At 41.6% G+C, this 10,591-nt stretch overlaps 1 protein-coding gene across 1 annotated transcript in view; it reads left to right on the top strand.

Moving 5' to 3' along the window:
* Nucleotides 1-10,591, top strand: part of BNIP3 (BCL2 interacting protein 3) — a 72,498-nt gene that overhangs the window by 24,779 nt on the left and 37,128 nt on the right. The window contains exon 2 of the mRNA XM_071591602.1: nt 10,170-10,392. Within this exon, the coding sequence (XP_071447703.1) occupies nt 10,170-10,392 (223 nt within the window). The remainder of the gene's footprint in view (nt 1-10,169; nt 10,393-10,591) is intronic.

Below are 10,591 nucleotides of genomic sequence, written 5' to 3'. Positions count from 1 at the left end.
GGGCGAATGAAGTCTGCGGCCCCCGGCAAGATCCTAGCGCGCCTTTGCCAAAAGCCCACTACGGAGGTCGCTTCCCTTCATTTTTTTGGCGCACTCGAAAAAAAGTGCTGAGCGTTGTGGAAGAAATCGAGGGGAAGAAGAGGGGTGGCGAAGGTTATCCATGGCGGGGAAGGAGTGTGTGTGTGTGTGTGTGCGTGAAGGTCATCGGGAGACCGGGGGAACGCACTGCTGCTGAGCGTTGGTGAGTGCGTTTGTGTGTGGGAAAGGCATTCGAGACGGGGAAGGGTGGGAAGGATTAAGGGGAAGTCGTCCTCCGGGGGGAGAGGAGGGGCGAAAGTGGGAAGCTCGCGTGTCGATATGGGCGGCGAGCCAGACGACGAAAGCACAACCCAGTCAGTCACTGTTCTTCGGAAATGCGGAAGATGCGTGCATGTTGATGTTCGCTACGCGTATTTGAGGTGTATATTTATAGATTTCCATGAAGGCTCCTGAAGATATTTGATGTGAGTCCCTTAGACGAGGGTCGGTGAACGTTCGAATATCCGACGACACTTAGGAGGGACTCGCATCGTGAGAATTTTAACTGCCGGCCTTGATTTTTGTTGCTCGACCTGTTTATATTCGCCCCATCTGCTGTGGGGACGCTGGGTGCGGTGTCGCAAAATGAAATTGAAAATTTGGCCGGAGCGCAAGAGTTGGCGAGGCGAAATTTGTCGGTGCTGCCTCTCTCTTGTTTCTATTTGTTTCTCGTTTTCGCCTAATGCCCTCGAGGACAAAAACCTGCAGCAACTTCCATAGTTTCCGCGAATCCCCGGGGTCGATAGCAATTCATAGAAAATTTTCATTTGAGGGAATGCGTGCCTTCAACGATAGTTTAATGAAAGCGTATGAAATAACTCTTGAGGATATTATTATAAACGGTTCAACCTTCTTTCTTGTGATTCTTGGGCTATTTATATAAGAGGAATTCAGCTTTTTTCCACGAAATGGAAAGACTTGCAGCCGAAACGCGCGTCTTTTATTGAAAAAGTTTATTTTGTATGAAACTGCTACATTTATCTTTTTTAAATATGACTTCCTTCCTCCTCATCAAGCCGGAAAATGTTAATCGTCTTTGATTTTCCCTAAAATGTTTTTTTAAATCTACCGTTTCGGAATATTTAACATTTCAGCGTAGTACTGTGAGCTGATCTCAATAATTCGTGGGATAAAGGAAAATCTTGGCCGAAATCACGAAATCATTGCTAAAATTAGTACACGTTTGGAAAGGATCTTTACATTTGGGAAAGCATACTTAAGAGTTGTTTAAATTAGATTTTGAAAGAGGAACATTTTCATTCTAATTTTGGTAAGATTCGCGTGGTGATTGTTGTTTAGAGTTCAGCTAGTTTTCAGGAATGTATTTTGCATGTTCCATTTCCGTCCTGTTGCCAGTTTGTGTTATGTTGAGGCAGAGTTTAGTTGTTTATAACTTCCTCAGCTGTCCTATTCATTGAATTGTTTTCATTTCGGATTTTGAAAGACGTGCACACAAAGAAAAGCTAGTTATTGAAACAGTTCTTGACCATTCTTATTTGTCGAATTCCATGTCTTCACATCAATTGTTTTATAATTAATCTTTGTTTTAAGCTAAGGAATCTTGAGCTTTTTTGCTTGATGAAGACGCCAGAATAATTTGCGAAAGATTGCAAAATCGATATGGCGTTATGAGAAAAATATTCTTAATCCCAGGACTAGGGTTTTTGCCAATCGTATACTCACGGATTAAGCATAAGCTATTCTAATGAACGCATAAACCCTTGAAACAAAGGGACTGCACGTTGTATGGTTGTGTGCGGTGAGTCAAAATAATCATTCTTTGTGTTCTTTGTATGGAAATGAGCAAACTCTCTCTGAAGGCATAACATCAACCCTGAAGGGAAATGTGGACAACTTGCGAACGTGAGAATTTGTTTGTGTGGCGTAAAAAGAAAATTGAACTCGTTTGAAAAAGCTCAGGGAATACTATATAACCGTCGGACATATTTGAGGTAAAGAACTTGATATTTTGCGAATTCGAGGATATTATAATACGAGAATTTTTTTACATTTTTAATTTTCTTGAGAAGCCTGAATTTTAGGTGAGCCAGGACCAAATATGCTGAAATTTAAAATGAAAACTGAATGTGGGAATTGATTTTAACTAATTAAAAAGCAGTTAAAAATAGTTTCCTTAACTTATGCTGTCACTGTCATACGCTTATATGTGCACGTCTATGCTAGAGATTCAAATTGAAGAAAGTCACTTGACGGGTTACTTGTATCCAGTCCTCTCAGAGGTGAATGCTTCTTTTCTTTAACTTAAACCGCGCGTTATTTATTTTTATTTTGTAAAAATTATTCAGTAAAATCACGTTCATTCTTATAATCCGCCTATATTTATTTAAGTGGGAAGAAAATCGCGTTTGATTTTCCCAGAAGAGTTATTAATACTAAAGATGAATGGAACATGTACTAATGTAGAATGATAACAGATGATATTATTGAATGAATTTTAACTTTTATTTATGAGATTGGACTTATCTATCGCCGCAATTTCTCAAGTGTTTCAACCATGTTTTTCGTTTGGATAGCAAACGATTAGACCACCGATGCCACCTGAGGTCAGCCCTGCGTTCGTATCTGAAATGTTTATCGGTTACGAAACATATTAGGTCAAAATTATGCTCAACTCGACAGTTGGGCTGTTTTAAAACTTTTAAGTTGAGAATAAGCTTTTGTTTTTATGACGCTTTCCGTTTCCTATTGATATCTCTTCCAACTTCCTTCACACTCTCCCAAGCGCATATCTCTCCCCGTCCGATCGGTGAGTAGATATGCGCTCGGTGGGGCGGGTCGCGGATATCATTGGTTGCGGGATCCGTTGCTTCCGGGCACGTTCCCACACGCCTGCCTATCTATTTGCATCTGTAATCAAGGACGATCGGTTGCTCTTCCACTCCGCCCCGCGTCTCCTGTTCCCATGTCGCCCCTGAGTCTCTTCAACGTGTGTCGTCGGAAGAGGAAATCCTCCCATGATTTTTCCACGTTGCGTGCCTTGTGTCATGGGATTTTTCGACACGCGCTTGTTTGGCTGTAAATCTATCGTCGATTGGTGTCCTTCCGGCAGTTTGTAGGGAATGCTTCGAAGCGGGGGAGGGATGGGCATCAAATCACGCGGTAAATTGCCCGTCCATCGTATGAGGTTATCTGAAAGGCCTCCGAAAGTGGCGACAAACAACGACAAGGGGGCGTGGCCGAATGCAGGAGGCGAAGCTGCGGGTGGCAATAAGGTCATTGGAGGAGACTCACATTTCGATCTTATTTCCCTCCAATCCGACAGTCACCCGTTCGGTGTTTGTGAAGCACGAATGTGGAGGGTTTGTTTTGCCGACAAACCTCGATGAGAAATTGATGTGTATGGAGTCGTAATGGTATCATTAGCATATCTATATTACTTAGGTCATTTTACGTTTCGGGGCTTGGGTGTGCGAAGCGTTGAATAGGACTCCTGATTGTGCTGCTAAGTGGTCGAAAATAAATTTATATCTGCCGGTAGAAAGCATATCTTCTCGCCGTTAATAAGGAGCTTCCCCCTCCCCGTCTCTCGCCTATCTCCACCGACCTCGACTCTAGTTAACTTCCGATTGGCGTCATCACTACCCGTCCCAAGGCATCATAAATTAAAGATTGCATACCGGATTCTTTCAGGTAAAATTTAACAGGTTTCGTCCGTCAATAGTGGTTCGCTGAAAGCCTTAAAGGGGCGACGGAATATGTAAATGGAACGAGTTCATTGTTGTATTAAATCAAATGTTGATATGAAAAATATATGGTTTTAAGCTCATTTGTATGTTTTTTTTCAGAGAATGTAAACCAATTTGACGGCAATTGAAGTACTAAATTAGTTTTATTTAATTATTTACTCAAAAGCAATAAGGCTTAATAGGATGCCGGATTAGAGGGTTCGCTTTTTGACATGCTGTTTCGCAGCTTTATATGACGCTTTCAATTATTTTATGTGGCACTTAATCGAGTGTTATTTGTGTCAGTCTTGTCCTATTATTAGAATCTAAAATGGTTTGGTTACGTGGGATCGAATCTCGGCCTTCATGCCACCATACCACCACCTTACCCGCTGAATTACTTTTATAGTCTCACCGTAGGTAACTAGCTCATATCTTCCTTGCAAACAGCCGTTAGGATATACTCTGATAAGCCTTGTTGGAAATCTGCTCGATTATGGATGACAGAGTTGCATTGATTCTCTATACGCAGTGCGTACCTACGCAATAAAGGTGTGATAGAATTCCAACTGTTTTTATGATAGACCAATATAGTTTGAAGGAAAAAAAACCTTTAAAACACTCATTAAATCACAAAAGAGAAAAGAAATCAGAGCAGAATCAAGTCAAGCAAGTAAGAAGAAAGGTACAAAGCGCAAGTGGCATGAGGCATTTTAAAGCATGATAGCATTCGCAGACAGTTGACTAATTCATCATGTAAACAGTATTCATTTTTTCATCATAATGGGTTCCCAAAAATTTGCGGATTAATTCCTTCATCGATGATGAAGTAAGAGTCACTTTTTCAGCGGTTAAAAATTTGACAATAGCTCGCTGTTTAACTTGCGTTGACATAACACTAGAACACGTCTCCATACTTCCTCTTCTCAAATTACAGTGGGCGAATGAAACGACCTCCAACCTGCGCATGCCCGTTAATGGGGAATGATACTTCTACATGCCACCAGGAGTGCTTCTGAAGGTCATTTTTTTGTGGTCTACAAGCATGTGTTCATTTGTTTTCAGCCTACCTTCGTATTCGCTATCACTCCTCGTATTTCCGTTCCCATTTCACCACACATTCCAATTAATAATTCCTACGATTCTATGATTGTATTCTTTTTCCAAATTCCGGAATTTGACTGCTATGTAAATGTCGAAGTGGATTTTTTAAATTTTAATTGGACAAGGTCATCAGTTCCCATTGGCCCAGAAGGTGGCTTCTTTACTTCGAGCAGAACTTCTGCCTTAGATTTGGTGAAGAGAACCTGGAATTGCGGTTATATATTCGTCTTGAAAATTTTAACATTCCCTACAGAGAATTATTCGCAGTTTTTCGTGATTGTTTTAAAATATTTCGAAATTTAATTTTTTACGAACTTACCAGGTAACATGACGTAAACATTTTTTTCGAATCCCCCATCCTAGTTCAGAAAGTTCCGACTGATCATATTAATTTATGATGTGCAGTCATATGGGTTGAAAGTAGCTTTAGGAATTCTAGTTTATAAAACTATAGGTTTTCGTTTTTTATGTTTTTCTCGTTAATGGCAGCTACTTTCTGAAAACGTCATCGATAAATGTTTAGATGTCCAGGACTATGCTTGTTGCAAGACTCTCTTTGGAGACAGAGATTATTCAGCCAAGAGCAATGAATCTTTTCCCCCATTTACTCCATTTTAAGCGTTTTGTTTACTTTGGTTCAGTTTGTGAAATTTCTAGGTAAAAATGACAAATCTTCAAATGACACCATAACTGGCTATGCGTCGTACTGAAAACATTTTTTTTAAAAGTTACCATGTTGTTTTTGTCGACGTTCTGAAATATTAGCTGGACGAGGCAGATTCGAACTGGCCGTGTCTGGCCGCTTTTGCTTTAAGTGTCTTCATGAATACCTAGTAACTGCCGCCATGCTTGTGGGATGACCATGAGTCCCTGACCAAGTCCCTGACCATGGAATCATTTTTTTTCCTCCGTCTGCAGTTCTTTCATTTGACCTGTTGTTTGCAGAACAGCTCGTTCACTTAATTGAAAACAACCCGGGCTCATTACATCGGCATCAATCCCTTCTCCGGTCTTAGGATTTAAATAAAAATTCAACCCTTATTTATGCAATTCATATGGTCAAAAGCATCGTTCTGCGTCGTAGTCGCGGGTGACGTGACGCGTTGCCCAAATCCTCGATCCAGGAGCTACTCCCGTTCACTTTGTAAACGACGTATTTCAGAAGCCATGTATGTGCCCCTCGGACCGTGCTCATTTTCTGTTGCGGAGTTAGATGGAGTGCGACGCATTTCACGAACTTGTTGCTTCAGCTTCCTTCCGGACCTCGTATCCCTCTCGTTACACTTTTCATTTTTATCAAATTTTCCTTTGAAATATATTATTTTTGCACTATAATATGCTTTATAGTTAATTTTCTCTATGAATTATTATTATTATAGGTTATCAACCGATTACGGTAAGTTTTGGATGGACACAATTACCATCTACAGGTCTCTCTGTACCTAGGTTACCTGTATCTTGTCTCTCCTGACTAAACACAACTCAGCATTCTGCTCTACAACAAAGTCCCTCTTCATCTTATTTGAATTAATTTTGCCAAAATTTAACTTATCTTTAATGTGTCCCTTTCCTCGTATTATCGCTTGCCGTAAATTGATGGCGTATTTTCTGTAAACTGTTACGGTTTCCTCATCAGCCACCATCTTGAGAAACCAACCTTGGCGATTATGTTTTAACTACGCGTGCATCCACGATATTCTTGAATGAGGTGATCTAAGCATTGTAAAAGTTGATTACTCTAGGGCGATTCTATGTCCAAGTGATGATTTTTCCAACAATTGTTTGATATGTTCTCTGAGAAGTTTCCAAAGATGAAATAACGTATATTGCCCTACACATCCTCTTATAAACTTCTGTCAGATGGGGAAAGTTGGCAATACGGGATTAGTGCTCTCTGCTCTTGATTTTTCTCATTTCATCTAATGAAGTTTCACCCTTGTTCTCACGTGTGTTGTACGCGTTCAGTGGGAGAGCAGCAGTGGGCCAGTACACGTTGAATTGAGAGAAGAATCCTCGGGAGTTTTTTTTCCGTTTGAAAGGCGCGTCCCCGTGAAAGTGTTACGGTGCTGTGGTGCGCATTTCGGGAGAGCTTTCGGCAGTGAAGGACACGCTGAATTCTTATGGGCGTGCTCTTGACCTCCATTGAGCCACTCGAACTGAAAGTTTTAGTGTGATTTGCTCTTAAGGGTTGAGAAAATCGTGCGCCTGTACACCTTCTGTTGTTCCCTGGAAATTTGCGATTTTTTCGTATTTCTGCCAAAGGACCTCTCTCTCTTGATTTTCTTAAAATTTGTGTTTACTCTTTGAATGCATTTTTACACTTTAATTTAAACGTTTTAATACAGGTTCCCGTATCGGACTTAACGCACTTATAGTCTGGCTATTTATTCTTCAATTTATTTAGGTAGTCTGATATTATAAAGGAATAAAATCTACCAGTAAGGAGAACATTGTTTACGATGGAGGCAACCGGTAAAGTTTTTAATAGTTCCTAGCTTTTTTCTGCAGTTTTGGGCTACAACTTATGTTTTTAAAATATTGAAGGATTCAATAATACACAACATGGCTATCCGATTTTCAAATTCAATTCATTAATGATGGATTTTTCTGAAATGAAAGTAGTCTCTTTCCTCAATCGCTATGCATTCCCTTCTCTGGTGCCACTTTTTCTTCTTTTGCAATAAACTTCTTTTCTTGTTATTATAGTAGATTGCTTTTCTGTAATTGTCATTCGAAGTGCTACCTGTTCTGTTTTGTTAACATAATGATGTACAGATACGGACGAATAAAATATTCGTGACACTTTTTTACTCTGTGTTGCGCTCTGATAGATCCTATTGCGCGAGCGTTAGTCGAAAAATATTTTAAATGTCATGCGAAAAGTCGGACCCGGTAACATTTTAAATTATCTCTCAACCAACTCAGGGCTTTCAAAAGAAACGAAGCGAAGCTTTCAGAAGAAACGAATTATATAAGAGCTCTATGTGATTTATCATTGTTCACGTGATCGCGGAATGAACGGCAGGAACTTTGCTGAGTCTTCGGTTTCAGGAGCATAGTTGCTCGCTGTGGAGTGAAGAATACGTGGATTTGAGTTGAGTTTGAGCTGTTAATGATTGGTGTTCCCGCTCCCCCCCTTAGGGATAACTAGGTGCTAGAGTTTAGGGAATGGCCACATCTATCAAGGAAGGAATGCGTCTGACCCGTAGTCTTTCGGAGAGAAAAATTTTGCAAAATGGTGCATTCGGGTGTAAATTGAAAACCCTCGGAAAACTACGTTAATTAGCCGAGAACTCGTTAGAAAAGCATGCGATCCCTTCGAATTTCAGAAGTTCCCTTTCCACGCTTCTGTCTGACACACATTCCTCCCACCGGTAATCTGCGCTCCCGAATGGGGCCATATAGAATCTACGCAGTCAATTTTTCGCCAATTGAAGCATCATTTCCCTCTTGACTCGGTATAGTTAAGATTATTTGTCTATCCTTCCTCTATCTTGTGATTGAATATGCACACCTTTCAAATATAAAATAATCAGGTTAATACTGTGAAGAGACACATGCACTATTTTTTCCATGCGATAATTTCCTTCAGAGGGGGAACCACTAATTCGGTGATTTTGACGGGTCTTAATTTATTTATTATATGTAATTTTATTGATTACACGTGGATGATGATGACCTGCGTTTCTGTTATTACTGTTGCTTTACCGTACAATCCGCCTGTAATTTTGCCCACATCGTGGTAAATCTCCGGACCCAGTCTCCCCCAAATTGAAAGGCTTCGGATGCCATTGCTGTTTTCTTGGTCATGCCCGACTGCAAATGCAAATTGATCATTTACTATTTAATGGCAATGCCTTGTATGCGATTCCCTCATCTCATATGGACGAACCAAACTAAATATTCCGACCGAGAAGTGCGTAGTGCCGAATCCGAAAACAGCTGCCCACCTCGTTCGTTACTCGGTTTTTGTTATCTCATCACTTGCCCAAAAGGGTTTTCTTGCTTCGGAAAGTATATCAGTTGAGGTGCCCAGAAAGTAGTCGTGGACGAGCTGATCGGTTAGTTTAAACCTGATTCAACTTGTTGACACTTCGTCGCACTCGCCTTACCTCTCAGGTTGTCCGTCAGGAGCGGAGGTGGTGGCATCGGAGACTCTTGCGCACTCGCATCGCGCCTGGAGATATATAACCGTCTCCTCCAAGGTTTCTCCTCGGCTGCCGTTTCCACTCGGGTGAATTGATTATACTCTAGAATCGCCCTTGGACACAGTTGATCGTCTGTAAGTTTCATTGGTAAATTAATTTTTCATAAATTAACCGTCTTGATTGTGCGAAAACTGCTATGCATACGTGGTACGACTGGAATGGTGCAAAATAAATAAAATGGAGCAAAATAAATAAATTGGAGCAAAACATTGGCGCGGAAACGATCCTTACTCTGATATTTGTGTTAGGCGTAAGAGGGAGATTGTTAAAACGCGTGCATGATAACCAGAATGTCTAGTGATCCCTTGGATTTATTATTTGGAAACGGACTGACCCTGGCTGTATTTATTTAGTGCTGAATGGGGACATCCGTTATTTGTCCGACACGATTTGTTTTCTCGTCCTTCGAATCCCATCGCTCTCTGTAAACCCAATTTCACTGAAGGGAAAGTTTTTTCCTCTTTCTGACGGCTCTGCTATGAATTAAAGGTCAATTTAATAGTGACATCGCCCTCGCCACAAATTGTCCCTTTTCCTGTATTTTCACAACCCAACCGACCATATACCTTAAAAGGTAGTGCCATGAATACATGTAATGACGATCCTCTTTGCCGTCACCAATTAAAACCGTGAAAATCGTAGGGTGAAGAGATTTTCGTCCAAATATCCTATTTTATTTTGTGCAAGGAAACACTGCCACCACATCGTCATCATTGCATATGGTCTCATGGTGTTAAATCGTAAGATCGATTTGACGCCGCCCTCGATCCCGCAACCCATGCTTCTTTTGGCAAACCTCGTCTTGCTTACATATATTTTATTTTACACCTGCCATAATTTCTTCCGCCTATTTCCTTTCGATGCCTTTCTCTTTAGTTTTCCCGTTCACTTTTCCACTTTGCCATCGTCTTCATTTGGTTATCTCGTCTCAAAACGTGCCCTATATGGAAGTGCACGCGATAGTATCCAGAAAGTGTTTATTTATGGTATCATGCCGGTGGGTATGTCCAAAACAAGAAATGCAAGCACGGCACGAATTATCCTGCCTCTCCTCGAATGCTAACCCCGGCTCTTCTTCCTTCTTCCCTCGCAGAATCGTGGGTGGACCTGACGAGTAGCCGCGGCGGCACGGCGACGCCGTCGGGCATCGGCAGCGCCGTAACCCTCACCCAGCAGCAGTTGACCCACCTGCCGCTGAGCTGCTCCGTGTCCGGCGAGGAATACCTGAGACTGTTGAGGGAGGCGCAGAGAGAGAGCAACCCCTCCTCGGCGCCCCTCTCCCTCGCCTCTTCGCGGAGAGACACACCAGGGCACAGGTTGGTTTCATTCTCCTCCCCATCCCCGCCCCCTCCTCATTTTGACCGTGCACCTGCCCACGAGTTATAATTGACGGCCTACGGCTACGGGAATTGTAAACTCTGGTAGTTCGGTCTCTGGGAAACCAGGTGACGATCCGAGTGTCTTTATCGGGATCCTAGGGGAAAACGGACTCGAGGTGTTCGAAGTGAAAAAAAA

The sequence above is a fragment of the Hetaerina americana genome, unplaced genomic scaffold, assembly GCF_022747635.1.
Source record: "Hetaerina americana unplaced genomic scaffold, ioHetAmer1.1.p SCAF_5, whole genome shotgun sequence".
Taxonomy (NCBI): domain Eukaryota; kingdom Metazoa; phylum Arthropoda; class Insecta; order Odonata; family Calopterygidae; genus Hetaerina; species Hetaerina americana.
Note: the sequence above shows the minus strand (reverse complement) of the source record. Positions and strands in the feature narration are given on the sequence as shown.